Raw genomic sequence first — 22,294 nt, forward strand, 5'->3', positions numbered from 1 at the left:
TTATTCTTTTAGATTTTTCTTGCATTAACAATTTATCTTAGATAAAATATTTTAAAGTGATAATATTTTTTTTAGTTCAAAAATCTTTTATTTTAAATCTGAAAAACTAATTAGGATTTCTAGCGAATGATAACTCCTTCACATATCACACATGTCTTGTATCTTTTTCTTCCTCTCAAAAAAACTTCCTTTGAAAAAAGAGAGCAAGCCTTCCTAATATCTAGTGCAACAAAGCTTCCTAATAAAATTGTGAATGAGGGTTAGTCAAAGAATTATAAATGAAATTTTCTTTTAAAATAGCTCTAAGGCCTAATTCTTATCCTCCAAAATAGAAAAAGTAAACACTAGAAAATTATTAATTAGGACAACAAATATTATTTAATTCTATACAACAAGTAATTTAGCAATATAAAGATTATATATCCTTCGATAAAACTAAGGAAAACCTTTGGTGTGCATTCTACTCCACCAAGAACCCAATCGGTGTTCCAAAAGTTTTGGCCATTTCAAATTGACACTACTAATTGCATTATTGTCTCGTACATCAATTTTGAATTTCTTATATTTCAAATATGTCACACATCCACTTGCTAACAAGCTTATTATCAACAATAATAGTTATTACAATTATAAAATATATTAAAGCACCGAGGTAAAGGACTACAGTCATCCATAATAATCCTATTTTTTTTATTTTTCACCCTCTATTTTTTTAATTGTAACCTTCTATGCCAAATTAATCATTAATTTATTAAAAAAAGAAAGATTTAACGCGGTTAAAACTTTGTTCTCAAGTACGAAAGGCCGTGCCAGCTGGATTTCGAATCGGGCCTTTTTAGACTAGGACTATTTTGCCCAAACCAGGTCCAGTTGTTCAGGCTTCAGACGCTTATGATAAAAAGAAACACACTGAAACAGCTAGACAATTCTACTTCTGTGGGTGTTTAATCAATGGGCAAAAAATCAGCTAGACAACCGCAGCTACACGCACGCACGAAAAGAAAAACGCAAAAAAAATCTGCAGCGCAGGCCACATTCACCTTTACATAGACCGAAGGATTAACAAGTAATTATTATTATAATTTTTTATACATGTGGCCTGATGGGTTATTTTAGAATTCGGCTAATCTAGGATTAGAATTAGTTCACGTTAAATTAATAATAAAAAAAAAACACTAGTATATCTTAATGGGTTGGCCCGGAAAAAACTTAATTATAACTCATTAATTTTTATTTTTTATTAAAATAATATTGTTTTAATTTTAAAAAAATTAACTAGAATAACCTAATAACCTAGTTAAAATCCAAAACTTGAACTTTGAACGGAGCTGATAACCGAGCTGAATCTAAAAACTAAGCTCGTTATCATAACTCATATAGTTGATGAACTATCCACGTGGTTGCAACTTGAATGTGGTTTTCAAAAATATTGTTATGATTGAAAAGTACAAATTTGCGGGTTCTTACTTTACACTTTAGTTATGAAAACCCCGACAACATCAACCTTATTTCTCTTGTTAAACATTAGCTTTTGGCCATTGAGACATCAAGGATCGATTAGTTGTCCTGTCAAAGGAAGTACAACTAATTGATTTTAAATGTTAATTCTTATAGAATGAAATTTCACATTCATGTCTTTTGGTTCTGCAATGTTGAACTGGATTTTAAATATTAATTTAATATCAAAAATAAATTTATTAAGGTTCCAATAATATCTCTTATATGTTTTCAGTTGAAAATAAATAAAAATAAGTTTTGTAGCTTCAAAAGTTGGCCACTCAACTTTTCAAGCAGGGCTGGTCGAATTTTGACCAACAGATAATGCGAGGTTCGATAAACTTTTAGAAAAAAGGAGGCCGAGGTGTAATTGGCCCTTTTTTAGCCAAGTTAAAAAAATAAAGGGAAGCATGGTGGCCTCTAGTTGCAGGCTTAGTTGTGTGGCCTTTTGTTTTTACAGGCCATGTGTGTTAGCCTTCTAAACCTGTATATTAGGTGTTTTAAAAAGAAGAATTCTTAGATTTATTAAAAAAAAATCAAGATTTTATTTTATTAAACTCCATTTAGATTTTACATTGTTTTCTAACAAATTTTTTTTATTACAGCCCATCGTATCTATATTTTTCTTAATTTTTTTATTATTTTACTACAATTATTAATTTTTATTATTATATAATTAAATAAAAATTTGTTTTAAAAAATATTTATTAGACTGATTAGTAAAATCTATAATCTAAGTTATGAATTTAACAAGTTAATTTTGATTAATTTAATATATCATTGTTTTAATATTATAAAAAAAATTATCATTTTAATTTTTTTTTAAAGTTAAGTCATGATATTACTAAACTTCCAAATTTCTTTTCAAAATCAACCCTTGTAAAGCCAGAACGAGAAAAGAATTCAAGTCAGAAGATTTTGAGGATGACTAATATAAATAGATTTAAGGACACTTACAAAGAGTACCCTACAATAACGCTAAACCATTATGTTGTTATGTTTATACACACACATTTACATTTAAATAATTAGGGTGTTAATTTTTTTAGAATTGAAAGTTGCTTTTAAATTAATGATAAAATGGTGTCTAAAATTAAATATTTCAATGAAATTATTTTTTTTATATATAAAAAACTCATTAATAAGACAAAGAAGTTTGAGTTAGATAAGTATCTTTTTTATTCCTATTTTAAATCGTCTTGGTTTTTTTTTTTTTTTTTGTGTATACCTTCTAATAGCTTCTAGTCTTTTCTTAAATAAATGACATAGAAATAATTTTTATATATCTTTTTTATTGAGAGATTATTTTTTTTAATAGAATTTAAATCATTATCCTTTTTATAAAAATGTTAGTTACATATAATTAAATAAAAAAAAATTGAGAATCTTTCCGCATGGCATGATCATATATTTAGTTGCACTTGTTTCTCAACTTCTTGGATTAACATTTAGTTAGGGTTAATATCCTCTCTTTTTTTTATCATTTAGTAGCACATATAATCCTTAATCTATTTTATTAGACATGATGTATTAAATCCTAAGTTAATGATTAAGATTTTTTTTTTTTGTGAAAAGCACTTTAACAATGCATTAAAAAAAATTATATTGAAAAACATTTATTTCAACTTGTGATGTATTGCTAGTCAATTATGTAATACGCTTCATAATTATAATATATAAAAAGTGATTTAGAATTATTTTTATTATTGAATGATAACATATTTATTAAATCAAAGATAGTTTATTAGTTTTTATCATAAAACAACCTAGTAAATCTATGAGGAAATATCCTCAAAAATTTTATTCTTCGAATGAATGGTTAACACCCATGATCTTGGTTTTTGTTATTTATATTATTAAGCCTGTCCATCATGTTAGCCTCTAGCATTGCTCATTTGATCAATATTTCATATCTTAGGTGAGTCTCCAAGTATGTCATAACAATGAACAAATTAAACTCTTATATTGATAACACGTATCATATGATTTAACCAAATTGAAATAAAAGAATAAAATCCATCTATCTATCTATATATTATTGTACAAGAACAATGTCCATGAAAAATAGTAACAAGAATGGGAGGAAGGGCATAAACCTTAAATTACAGAGGTGGTACTTTAAGGGAAGAATTAAAAAAAAAAATTGTGGAGGGGAATAATTCATAAAAAAGAAGAAAAAGAGAGAATTACAAAACTTGCCATTAACCCATCACAACACATAGTTGAAGAGTAGAATTAAAAATAAAAAAAATCTTACAATTATAAAATGAAAAAAGGGAATAGTTGCAAAACATAACATTAACTTGTTTTTTATTGTTTAACCGTGTAGAGGGGCACACTCCATAACAAAAAGAAAATAAAAACAACAATAAAAGGACAAAATGCTATTAACCCCAACACAACACAACACGTAGTTTATGGACAAAATTCAAAAAAAAAAAAAATTGACAATGACAACCTATAAGAAAGGACTACGTGAGAAAAATATGTCATTAACCATTTGTTATTGATTACATGCAGAGATGATTGACACAAGTGGTTGAGTTAAAAACTTTTAGATGCGGGATAAATTATAAATATTTGATATTATATATTATATAAATATATGTTATTTATAAAGAAATTAATTTGAAATACATATATTAATTTATGTTAAGTAAAATTAAGTTAAGAATATTTTTAAAATAAAAAATTTATATTATAATTATTTTTTTAATTTTTTATATTTTAAAATTGCTTAATAATAACTTCATTATTAATTCCATTAAAAATATTTTTAATATATACAATGAAACTTTTATTTATCTATTTTTTAATCTTTTAGGGACTAATAAAATTATTGGCAATAATTTTTTGTTAATTTATTGTTTTATACAAGTGGGTTAAATATAAATATTAATATATTTTTTAAATTTTTTTATTGTATTTCTAATTTTTTTAATTGTTCAATACTTTATTTTTAATCACTAATACATTGATCACCATCATTTTTCATATAAAATTCATAACAAAATATATATCAATTCATGAAAACTCATTTTAATTCATATTTACATGCATATAATATTATATATAAATATATTAATTTAATAAATTCATAAATTATCATATTATTAAGGAATAAAAATAAAATTAAACAGTGAAATAAATAAAATAAATTTACTTAAAATATTAAGCATAGAGTATAAAAAGGTTACTTAACTAATTAGTAGCCTAGAATTTAAAAAAAAAATTATAAAAGAAAGGTAGGTAGAAATAATAATTCAAAAAAAGAAAAAGAAAAAAAGCTTGTTAAATAATTATATTAAAATTTTAATATAAAGAATATTAAAAAAAAGGGATAAAGGGGCAATTCACCCTTGATTCTCATTGTGGCTCCCCCCTCATTTACATGTGTTCTCTTAAATAACAAAAATGAAAGGTAAGACATAAACTTTAATAAAGTTAATTCTTTAATGATAGAATCTAAAAATATAATTCGAAGAAGGGCATAATCCATTAAAAACAAATACTAGTCTACGAACACCAACAAAATGTTTTAATACTCCTAAGGTAGAGATGAAAATAATGACACTAAATTCAATGGAGTTATGGATGAAACTATGTTTTTCAAAAAGTTTAATTTTTTTATTTAAAATTATTTTTTTATATTTTTAAGTAAAATATATTTTAAAAAAATTATTTACATATTCCTAGTCATCCCGTAATGTTTTGCATACGCAAATTTATGAAAAAAGTAGGCTCGGTAGAAAAACACTTAATTATAGAAAATACGCCGGTTATAAAAAGTGTTTGACTACAATGTTGTTAAATAAGAGTCATTTTAGAAATGGAAAAAATTTATTCATTTATAATTTGATACATAACTAATATAATAATACAACAAATCAGATTATTACATTGTAAATAATAAAACCTAATAATAAATCTATTTCTTAAACAGCTTTGAAAACTTAATACAATTGTTAAGGAATTGCTTTATTTTTTTTATAATCATAAGAAAATAATTTGAGTAATTTAAACCACAAAATCGTATGTCTATGTGAATAATAAAATTAAAAAATAAATGATGAGCTAGTTTTGAAAAAAAGCAGGAGAAGATGGAAGACATCCTAGCGGTCAAAAACATATTGTGAAGCACTAGACGATATCTCAGTAATAGATTTGCAAAGATCCACCTTTTCTCTTCCCCTCAGGACAGAAAATGCTTTTATATATGCTTTTTTAACCTAATTTCGGTGAACTCCATTGATAATTAGCTTAATTAAACAGTTTTAAATTTGAGATTAGAGTAAAAACACCTCCAATTGCGAGACAAACGAGACTTAAAGTTTGAATATTTTGAACCATGCAAGATTGGCTTCCATGATTGAAGATTTCCTGGAGACGTGCTGGTTCCTTTTCGTTGACTAAACCTGTAAGGCCTTGCGTATTAAACAGTGGTAAAAACTGACTTTTCCAGGATGTAAAATTTGTGAAATTTAGTTTGATTAAGAAAGGAGAGATAGCATAATCACTGTTTTTTTCATGGAAAATGATTTTTTGATTTTTTTTTTATTTTTCATGTTTGTTTATCGGAGTTGATAATTCAAAAATACTTTCTAATTAAATAAAAACTTAACTTGATTTTTTTTAAAAAATTTCTTTTTAATTTTGACATGTTATTTATTGTTTTCTAATTAAATAAAAACTTGACTTGATTTAAAAAAAAAAAATTCTTTTTAATTTTGACATGTTATTTATTGATTATATCAAAATTTATTTTTTATTTTTTGATTGTTATATATTTTATTTTAATTGTTTTAATTTAATCTTCTAAAATTTGATTTAATTTATTTTTTATATTTTTTTATTTTTTGATTGTTATATATTTTATTTTAATTTTTTTAATTTAATTTTCTAAAATTTGATTTAATTTATTTTTTGTATCAATTTTGATTCTTATTCTTTTGATTGTTATTTATTTATTTTTATCATTATTTTTAATTAAATTTTTTATCTGTCAGATTTGATTTTTATTTTTATTTATTTTATTTAAAATAATCAAATTAAATTTTTTTAATTTCATATTTTTTCAACTTTTTTTAATTATAAAATTTGATTGTTATTCTTTTTATTTTTATATCTTTTATTTAAGATAATTTAAAAATTAAAAAAATTCAATCTAATTTTCTTTTTAACTTTTTTATCTATCAGATTTGATATCCATATTTGTAATAAACTTGAAAAAAATATTAATAAATTATTTTCTAATCTATTTTTTATAATCCATAAAGTATTTGTTAGAAAATAATATAAATTATATCCTAAAATCTCATCTAATAGCTTAAACTTTTATGTGAGATGGTTCTTTGACGTGGTATCAGAGTCTTGATGACCAAATTATCTCAAGTTCAAATCTCACCATCCCCATTTATTTCATAAAAATTAAGCATAAGGTAATGTAAGTCTGTGCAAGTTTCAAGCTCAAAGAGCTTTCACTTGAGGGGGTGTATTAGAAAATAATATAAATTATATCCTGGAACCTCACCTAATAGCTTAAGTTTTTAGGTGAGATGGTTCTTTGATAATATTTTCCAACTATATATAACACCTATATAGTCTTTTAATTTAATTTTTTTTCAATAACACCTCGGTCTTTTAATTCAATTTTTTCTTTTTCAATAATCATAAATATGAGAAATGAGGTAAAAATTTTTTGGAAAGTCTCCCCTAAATGAAGGCTATTCAAATCAACCATCCAAAAAAAAAAATTGAATAAAATAAAACAACAACTAACCAATAAATAAAATAAAATTGTGAAAACATCATCTGATTCACGAACGAAAAGGGAGATTTTGTTGTCATTTCCATTGAAATCTTTCCTCCTATTCAGATACTTTGGATAAAACTTGCATGATGTTTATGTTTAATTGACGGAATAGGCAATGAGAAATTATGTCGGCAAACTAGCTGCCGATGGAAAATGGGTGGAAGAATTTTCATTTTTTCATGAGCATTTCATCTGCATTTGAAATTGCTAATAGAGATACTGAACATGCAAAAATAAAATCCTCAAGAACATATTTTCTAATGACAGGTTTCCATCGGCAATGTAATTAAATATCAACAAAATGTTTCCCTAATTGCTGATAATAGCATGTAATGCACTGCTCTGTTACAAAAACAAGCAAATGAGCATTTTAAAGAAGAAGAAAGCAAGGAAAGCAAATTACAATACGATAGAGAGAGAATGTGAAGTTGCTAAACCACACTAGAAAAATAAATAATACTGAGAAAATAAGTTCTTGGGAGTGTGATCCAAAGATAATTGATTGGTTTTCAAATCCAGAAATAAATAACGAAAATTAACACTGATTTTTGGGATTTCTTGTGCTATCTTGAGACTCTTTGCAGTTTACCACCTGATACGCTGCAGTATTATTATTTAGGGAAGAAGGAATCAGTTAAAATTTGGATGGGTTGAAATTTTCGAAATACCAACCTTGCCCCTTCTCCATCAAACGAAGCTGTTGAGCAAGCAAACCCAAAGGCAATGTTTGTTTTCAAGGTGGTACAATGTTTTTAAAGACATTTAAATTATATTTTGTATTAAATTATTTTTTTATTTTTGAATAATTTTAATATAGTGATATCAAAAATAATTTTTTTTTTGATTTGTGGTCTAACTCGAGATCTTGCTTTTCTTGTGGTTTTAAATTTGAAATTTATAGTTACATATGATTGTTACTAAAGATTATATAATAGTTAATTTTAGAATTTATATGATTAATCAACATGCATGTAAATTTGTCAAACACCCATATTAATTAAAAAAATATATATTATATTAAAAAAGAAAAATGATAGCTAATATATCATTAATTATAACCTCTTGGAAACAGCCTATGCTTGAAGTAGATATAAAAATGGTTGAAAAGTGGTCGAGAAACATGCAGGGCTGAGCTGGTTGATTTGAAATATGGGGAAGATCCATTAAAAGTAGGAGAGCCGGAAGGGAGTATTTAAGAAAAAAGAAGAAGAAGAGTATTCAGTCATGGAGGGGTGGAGACATGTGAGGGCATTTATAGTGGGGTTTTAATGTTTTGTTTCGTAGTGCACATGGAGAGAGTCCTTTAGGTAGGTGGGGGAAAAGCAAAGGAAAGCATGTGAGGCCATGTGCCCACTCCAAAGAGGCCAGCCCAGGATTTTGGACGCCAATCTTCGTTGTTGGCTGCGAGGGGTGGTCAGTATATTTACCTCGACACACCGTAATTTGCTCTAAAATCATGGGATTTGCGTTCTCTCATTTCATGGGTGACGATAGTTACTGAATCTCCGCGTCACTCCAATTATTTTTGTGGGCTGGCTCCCATACGCCAAAGTTTTTTGAATGAGAATGGTGCCTTTTGTGGGGTATATCGAATTGATCTGGGATAGCTAGGGTGTCACGTTGGCCCCTGCAGATAGTTAGCACCAATTCTTTGTTTATAACTCCATGTGCTTCACTAGCTGCTCTCTATTCCAGCTCTTGCTGTTTCTCTTTGCATCCCTTGTGGGCACTAGAGAAGCAGCTCCTCCCTCCCTCCCTCCCTCTCTCCCTCTCTCTCTATCAACGTAATTGCAGCATTGTTCTTTCAGGTCTTAACTTCTAAGATTCTGTCTTTTGTGTGACAATTCCCCCCCGGAACTTGTGGCTGCACTACTTTTACCTCCATTTTTTCTACGACCATCAGTTCCTGTTGTTCACTTCTTGCATGGAGGAACAGATGAGTGCTAAACGGAGATGTGTATATCCTCTTGAGCCAAGCTTGATAGCGCAAACAATGTTTGTTAGGAATTACGTGAGCCATTTGGTTCCAGCTCTGACGAGGATAAAAACATGCAGGTTAGTAGATGACAATTATGGCCATGATTCTGAGCTAGACGAAAGTGTGAGACATGAAGTAGACATGGCATTGGTGATGTCCACCCCAGGGTTTGCTTGGAGTCGAGCCTTGAAAAGGAGGCTTCACAAGAATACGAATGCTGGTAGATTTCATGACTCTTCCATCGATCACCATGCCTCATTGAAACGTCTTTCAATGCATGGCCCAAGCATTCTGAAAAACGATGCGGATAATCATTGCTCACCAAATGTAACTTCTCAAAAGAGAGTTTCTCCAAGCCCTAATGGCAAGGCCACGATTAACAAGAGATTAAAGAGGGCCAGAAGCAAGACAGAAGCTGCTGAGCAAAGTGATGAGGAAGAGCAGATCGGAAGCCGGTTGGCCAGTCTAAGATCTCTTATGCCGGGAGGGAATGAGATGGGCGTTGATGAATTGTTTAGCGACATGGGAAGTTACATAGCAAGTCTTGAGATGCAGGTGAACATTCTTCGTGGCCTAGTGGACTCACAGTATTAACTAAGTCCAGTATTAATATATATTTGCGGAAATCATCGTGTTAATTTTTTCAACAATATAGTCTATTGATTAGTCTATAATTGTTGTTGTAATATATAGGGTTGGTATATCTAAAAATAGCTAGACCTGGAACGTTTTTTTTGAGAGGAGGGACAAAAAGGGAGCTTGATCTGGACTCTGCACCTCATTATCCCTAAATATGATTTTTTTTTCCTTTCACATCTTGTTGAAAAATTTACAATATAGTATTGAATATGGTACTGTAGTCCTTTAAATTATTCATTTCTTTGTTGTTCATCTTCATGAATGGAAAATGAACTCCATTAATTTATTTTTAAATAACAAAATTTCCTGTTTATCATTTAATTTGATGATGTTTAGAAACACAATTGAAATTGTGTTTTTTAAAAAAATATTTTTTTTACAATTGAAATTGTGTTTTTTTAAAAAATATTTTTTAAAATTAATTTGTTTTATGTTTTTATATCATTTTAATGGCTGATACAACAAATAATTTTTTTTTTAAATTTTTTTAATATATTTTTAAATAAAAAAATATTTTAAACTATAATAATTATAACACTCACAGGCATCCTTTCATTTCCTGAAATATAGAATTTAAGCTGTGAAACTTTTTCAAGGGTACCAAATACTAATACATACTGCAAATGTGAAATATTCCAACTATTTATAGATCGAAGAAAGGTCAGAATTAATTTAATATAAAAAGTCAAATTCACATATACTTTTCTTGAGATATCCCACTGACTTCTATCTGAGTACTCTTTTCTATCAATGGTATCACCGAAAGAGAGTCAACTCACACTATAAAAGAGTCAACCAACTCAATTTTCAGCGATTAAACAGTAGTAATCTCTTCAATTTGTTCTATATCAAATCTGAACTCCTTAGTTTTTCTTCCCAACTGAGGGCGACCAAGTCAAACAAAATTGTCATATATTTAGAACATTGACTGTATTTTTCTTTATTCTTTTATTGAATATCCATAAAAAATATGGTTTAATTTGAAACAATTTGGCTTCGTTTTTAGAGTTCTTAGTTTTTTAAACTTCCTAAAAAACTTAATTGTATTTTACTTTGTATGTACTTTTGCTTTTTTATGAAAACTCAAATTCATAATATTTGTTGGACTTTGTTGTTTTTCTAGTGAAATCACTTTCAAACTCACTTATAAATTAATTATGCAAGAATTTTGTTTATAGAGTTAATTGATAAACTACTTATTCAAGAAAAAATTAAAATTAGTAATAAAAAATATTTTTTATTAGTTTTGTTAATAAAGAACAATGTAAGGATCTAATTGTTGAAAAAAAAAAACTCTATAGTGAAAAAAAAAGTTTTGAAAAGAAATTAACATGACATGTACAGTAAAATTTACATGGAAATACATTTTATTAGAAAAGAAACTAGATAAGAAAATATTGGATATATATAGACAAATATTCCTAATCATCATAATAGTATAATTATTTTTTTGACCTTCCAATAAAAATATTGTTATTTTTCTCTTGGGGTAATTTGGTAGTTTCTAGATATATCATTATCCAATTGTTTGGGATAATATATAGTCTTTTAACCTTGCATAAGCATCATATAAAAATTATATTACCTTTAAAAGTTAAATTTGTTTAAAGATGTAACGGGTTAATTTATAATTAATAGGTTCATTTAACATTTTTCTGAATAGTATAAATACATCCATATCATTTCAAAAAAAAAAAAACCTTTCAACCAATGGTACTTGCACTAGATTTTTTGTAATTAATATACTAGGTCACAAGCAATTTAGTCTTTTTAATTATTAAAATATTAATAATAAAAAATAAAGACATGTGCATGGCACATGCTGTCATTTGGGCAACGCTCGTGTTCGTTGGATGGCATCACTCATTGTCTAAACACCATCTTCCCCATTGGTGTTGGAAATGTCTTGTGCTGGTCTTTCAAATAATGTCACAGGTGTGGCATTTAAATAAGTGATTAGTCTTCAATAGATCTTTTTATTTTTTTTTCTCTCTCTTCTCCATATCAAAGAATATATATGTCCTTTAATTTTTTTATGCATCCAATTTAATTCTCATTATTTAATTATTATTTGTTTATTTTTATTTATTTTTTTCTTCCTTTTCACCCATTATCATTTGATTTGATTTGATATAATTAGTCTTTATTCTTTTAATTGTTATTTGTTTTTTTTTTATTACTTTTCTAATTGGATTTTATTTTCAATTTCACCCACCAATATTTTATATCAAATTATTTTTGTATTAAATTTAGTACTTATTCTTTTAATTCTCATTTTTTTGTTTTGAAGGATTTTTTTATTGTATTGTTTTTCAATTTTATCCCCTATCATTTTATTAATTTATTATTTTACTTTATTGTTTTTAAGATTTGTTTTTTATGGTGTTGGTCTCAGGATGATGACTAGGGTCATCGGTTTTGAAGACTAACACGAGTTGAATTTGGTATTTTTTAAATTATTATTTTTTTAATTTCATCCTTAAATATTTAATTTATTAAGAATTGATTTTCATGTTTTTTTTTTGTTTCCCTTTCTAAGTGGTTGACGAGATAACTTAGGTTGACAAGAATATTTTTTTTCATTAGTGTTTACTAATTTCACCTTTGAACATTATATTATTTAGTTTTTTTTCAATGAGATTACCCCAATATCACAATTAGATCGTAAATTTTCCATGTTAACTTGGATAAACTTGATTCAATTATTTTGACATGTTGTCAATTATTTTTATTAATTTATTTATTAATGTTGTATTTTTTATTTAAATTATTTAAATTAATCAAGTTTATTAAATTTAATTGAGTTAATGAATCAAGTATTGAATATTTTTTTTTTGTTTTTAACTTTTACTTGATTTTTTTTTTTGGAAAAAATTAGGCCCGCCCGTACTTGAAACTAAAAGTTTTCATTTTGCTCGGGAAACATGTTACTCATGTAATTACATATATAGAACCACAAAGTTTTTAGTCATACATTTGACTGAATAAACCTTTAAATTTAAACTATTTAATGTAATGATATACCTTTATTAGAATTGTAAAAATATATATATATATATATATATATATAAAATTATTATTTTTTCCATTTTTTGATAAGGGAAAATTTTAAAGAAGGTTAATATTTAATTCCAAAAATGGGGTTACGTGTTTAACCTAAGGGAGGGAGGGATGAAGAGAAATTCTTGACTGTGTGTTCTTCCATCCCTTTTTAGAATTAAAATTTATTCTGGTCTTGTATTTTCTTTCATTTATATTTTGAACCATAAATTATTTAAATTTTCTTATAAACATATTTAATATAAAATTAATTCATATTGGGGCCCACCATTATTTATAAATTTATTAACTCTTTCTAAAACATTCTAAAACTTCTCCCTTCAACATTTTTTATGCCTTAACATCTCATCTTTAAATCTTACAGTTTTAACATATTCTCTCCAAACTTTCACCACATGCCTAACACATCCTAATTTCCTCTTTTAACCTTACCACCATTATCAATCAACCTTTCTGATAAATTTTCTATAATCAACCTCACAATCTTTCAACATTTTCTTAATTCCCAAATAACAAATGAAGTCTTGGCTCCATTTATTTTATTATTCACAAATTAAAAGTCACAACTCTCTATTATCCACTCACGAAATTAAAAAAAAAAAAAACTAAAGGGGAATAGTGTCTTACGATGCCTTGCAGGAAAGAACATCATGGCTTGGTGTTTCTCTTTTTTTTCTTAGTCCCAAAGTTTTTCTTCACTTTAACCCTTATTTATTTTTATTTTAATTTGATCTTTTAATATTTGTTTTTTTTATTAAATTAGTCATGGCTATTTGTTTTTATCTTTATGTGCAAAGGTTTTGCAGTTTTCGGGCAATAATCTTGCTTGGTTGATCCTCGATTTGGCAAAATAAGATAAAATTTTATTGAATTACAAGAATTAGAGCTTTGAAAATCAAATTCTAAACTTGAATAAATATTGAGTCCCTTTTATATGCCAACATCAAGGATTAATTTGCAAGATCAAGGTTAGTTTTTTTTTAGTCCCATAATTTGTCTTCTAATTAATCCTTTCAAATTAAATTTATGTGATATTTAACTTAATTACATTGGTAAAAACATTTTGTAATATTGAGGGGAACTTTTAGTGCATAAAATTTAACTAATTTAAAACAATTAAGTGTTAAGGCATCAAAATTAAAACTAAAACAAATATAGGGATTGGAGTAAATGTGCAGAACAAATAGGATAGCATGTACAACGCACGTGCCAGTGTGTAGGAATTATTCACTGCCATTAGATGACATGTGAAACGTCATATGAAAGCTAAACACCCCCTAAAGTAGTGGTATTAGAAGCATCTTAGCGTGATTTTCTCGTTGGGCAAGCACATGTACACAGCGGTCTCGCATTTAGGCATCAATGTATTTTTTTTCTCCTTTCTTTTTTCTCTCTTTCTTCTCATTGAGTTTTGTGCTTGCCTACCAAAATTTAAAGGTGTCTTGTCATTTGTTTTTTGTATCGAATTTAGTCTCTATTCTTTTGATTTCTATTTTCTTTGTTTTTTATCTTTTTTATTGTTTTTTTCAATTTCATCCCTCATTATTTAATTTCATTTAACTTTGATATCGAATTTAGTCCTTATTTGTTTGATTGCTATTTTTTAGTCCTTTTCTTAATTGAGTTTTGCCAGTTTCATCCTTTAATATTTGATTTTAATTTATTTTTATCAAATTCGGTTTCATTTTTTTGTTTACTATTTTCTTTGTTTTGGATCCTTTTTTTATTCATTTTTTGTTCATATTCATCCCTTATTATTTGGTTAATTGAGAATTTTGCTTCGTAATTTTTAAGATTTTTTTTTATGGGGTTAGTCCCAAGCACATGACCAATATCATGAGTTTTTAAGATTAGCTTAGGTTGACTTTGATATTTTTTATGTTTTTTTATTTTTTTTTAATTTCATTCATCAATATTTTATTAGTTAGGAATTGGTCTTCGTGCTTTTTTTTTTCACTCTCCTTTCTATAGGGTTTTTTTGATCTTATGTCCTGAGTTACAGGCTTGATATGTTAACCCGAGTTGGCTAGGGTTTTTTTTTCATTGCTTTTCTTAAAAAAATAAGTTTTTTTTCCAGTTTTGCCCACAACATTCCTTGTTTGATAATTGACATTTTAAGTTTTATTCAATTTGTTTTTATAGGATTACGATAGTATCATGTACACAACCTGCTTACATATTATCATGTTAAAATGAGTGAGCTTGGATTAGGCTTTTTTTTTTTTAATCTTGTTTAAATTTTTTTAATTTTATTATTCAACATTTGATTTGCTAAAAATTAAGCTACGATTTGTTTTTCCATTTTACTTTCTATAATGTTATTACATTCTTATTTAATTTTTGTTTTATTATCAAATAAGAATACAGAGACCTTTTGAAAACATTTAGAGGATATCTTTTCATGGTATTGATACATATTCATTTTTTGAGTTGATCATTGTCATTTTTTCATAGGATTATTTATTTTCATTGTATTTTTCTATTCGTACTATTAAATTAGCTGAAATTATTAAATCTAATCAAGTCAGTAACCTAATTCTCATATTATTTTTTTGTTCCTTTTAAGAATGCTTATTTCGTCTGAGCTCTTTTTTATGTTGAAAGAAATTTGGTTTAGCATATAGTATAACACGGCCCATCAATCTAGTTACCATCAATTGAAATTAACAAAAACCACATTCAACATACACAACCTTAACATGGAAAACATCAACTCTCCCCTTGGCATTGCATTTAAACCTATGTTAAAGCACGTTTTAAAAGAGCATTTAATGTGAAAAATATCAAATTGATGTTTTTTTTAGTGTTTTATGATGGTTTTGATATACTGATAAAAAATAAAAATAAAAAATGAAAAAAATTATTTGGATGTATTTTCAAATGAAAACCATATTTGAAAAATACCTTATATCACAATATTAAACACACACTTAAGCACCACAACAACTGCAATATCTTTTCTCATTTAGCTATGACTCATTAGATTTGTATAATTTTTATAATTTTTTGTAATTTTTTTCATCATCCTCTTGTTTTGCACTTTCACCTTTGATAATCAACGTTTTATACTCCATAGATACTTTCACATCCATCTTGTCAAGTCCATGCTAGTTAATTTAGAGATTGAAAGCATCATGAGTGTCACACACATCTCAACCAGGTTTATAGGGCGCTAAAAATATAAGGTTCTTATAAATTTATCAATAATAATCATGAGGATAAGAATCAATACTTTAGTGAATTTTGGAGGCAAAACTATTAAAGGGTGTTTTTTATATTAATTTGTTTCTTTGTGTTTTTTCTTTCATCTTTCTAGTAATTTTATATTAATTGCCTATTAAAAAAACTGAAAGAAAAGATGAAAATATTGTTCATGTAAACACATTGTACTGTGAATGGAAATTTTCTTTTCACCTTCTTATCCTTTAAAATAAATCTAATTGGCTAATGGTTGAGGGTAAAATTATCTATGTAATTGGACCATTTTAGTATTTTTAAATTAATTAAGCATAAGACAAGCATTTTATGTTCTAATGACAATAGATTTATATCATTACCCTTAAAAGAAATAACCTTTTGAGCTTCAATTGAGGGTTAGTTTTGTATTTTTCACATACAAAGTGTATAGAAAAATAACCTATTTATCATTGGAATAAAACAAATTAACTAATAATGAGGGGGCTTTACGTATTTTTAATTTGAAATGCATGGTAAAAAGACCTAGTTGTCTTAAAAGTTAAAATTTTTAACCCTTTGGTTGAAGAGTATTTTTTGCATTGCATTGCTAGTTTTTTTAATTAATGAGTTAGGATGGGGTCATTTTAGTATTTAATAAATTAAAAGTATTTTTTTTAAATATACTGACACATATGTCAGTTGCTTCATGGTCTTTGGATGGTGCATGCAGCTAATTCCAACAACCAAAATTGTTGTGCTGGGATGACGTCTAGTTTGTCTTGATATTTCTTCAATTAAAAAGTGGCCTATACACAAAAAAGATCTCTAGTTTGGTATTAGTGACCCTTTTTTCTTATTCTTTATTTCCTCTTTCTTCCTCAGTGTTTGCATTTGCCTTGTGTTTTTTCAAATCACCCACTAAACTTCCATTTCTTTTTTATTTAGTTCATGTTCTTTTAGTTATTGTTTGTTTAATTTGAAATTATTTATTAGATTAAAATTTTATTTCAATTTCATATTCATGCTTTGTCAATTTTGGTCTCCACTTTTTAATTGTTATTTATAGAATCTAAAATAACTTTTAGAATTGAGTTTTTTTTTTTGTGTGATTTTACCCTTTATTATTTTTTACCTATTGGATTTCATCCTTATTCTTTTATTTATTTTTTTTGCAAAATTTTTTATATTAGTATTTTTTTTATTTGATTTCATCATTTAATATTTAATTTATTTGGTATTAAACTTCTTGATTAAGCCTGTTTCTAGGATTTCATGAGTTGAAAGTTTAAAAATTAACTCAACTTTAAGGGGTTCGCTCAAGAACAATTTGTTTTATTTATCATTTTTTAAAGCTTAATTTTTTTTCAGCTTCATCTTTCAATTTTTATTTTTTTTGGCTCTATTTATTTTTTAACTTTCTGCATCCTTTGTTTAATCTTTTTTTATTTATTTAATTGAATTATCTTGAGTCTTTTTATTTATTTTTCTTTATTAAATTTATTTTTAATAATAATTTGTATTCTTGAGTATAGAGTTAATTGTGTTGCTCTGGTGACCCATGCGATTCTTTCAATGTCATCATACATCTGTTTGTTGTGGGGTTTAAATCATCTCAACAAGCTCTTTTAGTGGTGGATGATATCTATACTGGAATGATGATGAGTCTCCAGCGATGTCTTTTTTCTTTTCCTTCTGAATATGATATTAGTTACTCATTTGTTTTAGTTAATTGTTACTATATAGTTGTTTATATTGTTTGTCTGCTATCGTTGCCTACCATTTAAATTAGATTATTATGTTGCTTAATTTTATTGGATCCAGTCAAGTTAATAATTAAAATGCCTAGTTTTTCTTGATTCTTTAAAAATATTATTGCTGACTAAGCATCTCTATTATATGTTATAAAAAATTAATTGGCCCATGCCATTATGTGGGTCATCAATGTAATCTATTCCAAATTCCAATTGCATTCCCAAACTATATACTCTTTTTATCAATTGATTTTTTCCTATCAAATATTATCTTGTATCGAGTCCTTCAATTTAAAATGTAAATTCTTAACTATAATGTAATCCCTATAACTAAAATATTTAATTAATTATTAATCGAAGTCTAAAAAATTATATTGAATTCCTATTTTTAAATCTATTTATAATTTAGTTTCTTTGTCAATTTCATGTACCTTTTCAATTCACTGTCTTTTTTTTAAATAAATATAATAAACAAAAGAGAGGTGGTAGAGATGATATAGAAATAATTGACTAGGAAAGAGGGAATGGCTAGAAAAAGCATCTCTGATGTGTGAAAGTGCATTTAGAGCATCTTCGGGAGAGGCAAATGAAGAGGTAAATTTAAAAACATGTCCTTTTAACTTTTGTTTCTTTATTTTACCATTTCAACGTATTTAACTTTTGTTTTTTTATTTTACCATTTCAACACAGCAGGCAAAAGAGAAGCCAAAATAGCTATTTAATTTGGGAAGAGCTATTTCTACAGGTTTTTGTAGAATAACTAAAATGGAATTAACGTTGCCAACAACTATTTTTATAGTCGTTGGTCAACCGTGTTTTTTTCTTTAAAAGCAAGGAAAGAAACTTATTTTTTTTTTAATTTTATATTATACCTCACTCTTCTCTCAAATTTGGAAAAACAAGAATCAATTATTCTCTGGTTAATTAATAGCATCGGTTGTGTTAATTAGCTGAAATTAAAAGGTATGTTTTTTTAAAAGCTTTTTATATTTTGTCTTCAATATCTCTTGATTTTGTAGATCTTTTGTTGTTAATTTGATATTTGTGATGATTTTTATTTATTTTTTATTTTAGGTTTTTGATATGGGTTAAGGAAAATAATTTTTTATTTATGTTGTGATCTTTGACAAAATTAAGAGGAAGTAATAATGGTAGCTAATATTGATAAAAATATAGAGTGACATATTTAAAATTTATTTTTGATTTTTTTTTAATTTAAGGTTAATTATATTTTGTCTTATTAAAAATGTAATTAAACTAGTATATCAATTCTCTCTTAGTTTCAAAAAATAGTCAAATTGTAATGTTAGAACAAGTAGGATGCAATGCTTGTTATTAATTCACATGTATGTAGACTATAAAATTGCTAGATATTGAATGTGCGTTTCTTTTACACTCTCCTATAAGGTTTTAACTTGAGGTTTTTTTTTAATATAGATGGATTCAAATTTTCCAAGCTCCTTCACTAATTTTCTTATGAGTAAGTCAGAAAATATTCTCTCTCAACCAAGTGATTCTAATCAATTAATTGATGACTTAACATACTCAAATTTAAATGTCCATGCAATAAAAAATTCACAAAGAAGTAAAAACTTCTCACTAGAGAAAGATTGTTTACGTGTCTCTGCATGGCTAAATACAAGCAAAGATCCAATTACAGGAGTTGAACAACAAACAAAACAATTATAGATTTGAGTACTTGCTTACTTTGTAGAGAATGGAGGAAATTTAAATAATCATTCCCAAATAAACATCTCAAATAGATGGCAAGAAATAAATAAAAAAGTCAATAAATTTGTTGGATTTGTTACTTAAATTGAAAATCATCAGTAAAGTGGAATGACCGAAGAGTTAAGGGTAATTTTAATATTCGTTTTCATGTTAAATTGTTTAACATATATTTTAACATTATTTAATTTCTCTAATTTTTTACTTACCAGATTAATGATACTTGATAAATGCATGCTTCTTGCATTGACAAATGATTTCAACTAGAACATTGTTGGGTTATCTTAAGAAAATAACTCAAATGGCAATTTAAGCGTGCAAGTCAACATCAAAGGTCAAACAAGAAACAAAAAAGTCATGTCAATGCAAGATTGACTTCATCAGCTCTATCTACCTCTGATTTTGTTAGTTTAGAAGAAAAAAGTGAATCGTTGATTTATCAAGATAGACCAATTGGTCGGAAGGCTGCAAATGAACAACTTAAACGTGAACAAGGTAAAGATAAAGTTGGAAAGACAACTATAACAAATCTTTTACAATAATTTAGGGATACTCTAGTTGAAATTGAGGATCAGAAGAAACTAGACAGAAAAATTATGTTAAAGCATCAAGCTATGATGATTCAAAAAAGTCAAGAGAAACAAGAACTGGTCAAGATTGAGAAAAAAGAATAGATTATGAAAATGAATATTTTTAATTTGAATCCAATTTCTGTAGCGTATTTTTAAAATAGAAAGTTAGAAATTTTGCAAAAGAAGGGTTTTAATTTTTAATTAACTAGATTTATTTATTGCTTAAATGTATTTTTAATTAAATATTTAGAAATTTATTGGTTATTTTAAATATATTGTTATAAAAGTGGTATCAATTTATAATATTTTTTTGAAGTTCTTCCAACATTTAACAACAATAAGTAAGATTGATTAACTTAAAAGATAACAACTATAATGAAAAAAAAAACCATAAAAAGCTTGAAAATTATGATGACATAAGAAGTTCAAAGCTAATGATTCTACTCGTTATCATATTGTTTCCATAAATGTTCAACTAAATCTTCTTGTAGTTGAGAGCTAGTTACTCTATCCCTGATTCAATTATGAGTTTGAAGAAAATCATGTAGTTCTGGTATTTCACCATGTGACACTGAAATAAAAGAATTAACTTCATGTTCATGTTCAAATCCAAGGTTCATTGTTCTTTCATCCTTAATAATCATGTTATGCATTATTATGCAAGCTTTCATAATATTTGCAAGCGTTTTTTCATCCCAATATCGAACAGGTCCACATACAATTACAAAACGAGATTGGAGCACCTCAAATGCCCACTGTACATCCTTTCTTGCAGACTCTTGCTTGCAAAATATTTTCTCTTTGTTCTTAATGGCCTTGGGATTGTCGTAATAAAAGTTGACTAATTAGGATAAATCACATCTGTTAAATAGTATCCCACTGTATATTCATGCCTATTAATTGTATAATTGACAAGAGCAATACGACATTTAGCAAGTGCAGCGAAGATAGGTGACCAATCAAGAACATTAATATCATTTAATGATCTAGGCATTCCAAAAAGGCATGCCATATCCAAATATCTTGTGAAACCACCGCCTCTAGAATTATAATTGGTTCACGACAATGACCAATATATATCCCATGCCATGCAATTAGGCATTTCTTTTATTTCCAATGCATACAATTAATACTCCCTAACATCTCTGAAAATCCACGCTGCTCTTTAATTGATAATAATCAACAAATATCAGCCTCGTTTGGTACCCTTAGATACCAATCACCAAAAACTTCTACGATGTCTTTGACGAAAGCTCTAAGACTTTCTATCGTAGTGCTTTCTCTAATTTGAAGATATTCATCAGTAAGATCTGCAGAAATACCATATGCAAGTATTCTGTGACCTGCAGTTATCTTTTGAAAACAAGATAAATCAAGAACATCAAAAGCATATGTCCTTTATTTGAATTTATTCTGTGAGCTGCAGTTATCTTTTGAAAACAAGATAAACCAAGAACATCAAGAGCATCTGTCCTTTATTTGAAATATGGATTATGAGCTTCCACTGCATTTGCAATTCGAAAAAAAAGATGATGACTTATCCTAAATCTTCTTTGAAATTGAGTTTTTGTGAATTTAGAATTTTCAGCAAAATAATCATTATATAACCTTAACTCATCTTTCTTTTTATTACGATTGACAATATTGTAGTTAAGAATAGAGTCACGATACCTTGTTCTCCGCCCTTGATTATTCGATTCTTCTTCAACAATCACAACGACAACAACTTGAAAAGCGAACACAGGAGTATCATCTTCAAAATCAAAAACATCATAAAAATTAAAATTAGAATGATTCATGATGAATTTTAATGAAATATATTTTTGATTGGAGAGAAAACAATGGAATGAGAAGAAAAAATGTTAAGGTATATGATAATATTTATAGATAGATTATTTTTTAAAATTTTGAAATCTTAGAAGGTTGGCAGTTATTTTTTTAAAATTTAAAATTTTAAAATTTAAGATGGTGGCAATCATTTTTTCAAAGCATTAATTTTTTTAAAAAATTGAAAATCAAAATCTAAAATATTGATGGTTTTTTTCAAAGTTTGAATTTGAATTTACTTTTAAAAAATTAA

The 22,294-nt window shown here is 26.7% G+C and overlaps 1 protein-coding gene across 1 annotated transcript; it reads left to right on the forward strand.

Annotated features, from left to right (window-relative positions):
• The first annotated feature begins 8,716 nt into the window (after positions 1–8,716).
• Positions 8,717–10,163, forward strand: LOC105139262 (transcription factor/transcription regulator). The gene has a single exon (XM_011045637.1). The coding sequence runs from the start codon at positions 9,234–9,236 to the stop codon at positions 9,879–9,881; it is 648 nt and encodes a 215-aa protein (XP_011043939.1). The 5' UTR covers positions 8,717–9,233; the 3' UTR covers positions 9,882–10,163.
• Positions 10,164–22,294: the final 12,131 nt, after the last annotated feature.

Source organism: Populus euphratica, unplaced genomic scaffold (genome assembly GCF_000495115.2).
Source record: "Populus euphratica unplaced genomic scaffold, PopEup_1.0 scaffold141.1, whole genome shotgun sequence".
Lineage (NCBI taxonomy): Eukaryota > Viridiplantae > Streptophyta > Magnoliopsida > Malpighiales > Salicaceae > Populus > Populus euphratica.

Coding starts and splice junctions, on each gene's coding strand:
- LOC105139262 (XM_011045637.1), top strand. CDS start 9,234: ATGGAGGAACAGATGAGTGCTAAACGGAGATGTGTATATCCTCTTGAG.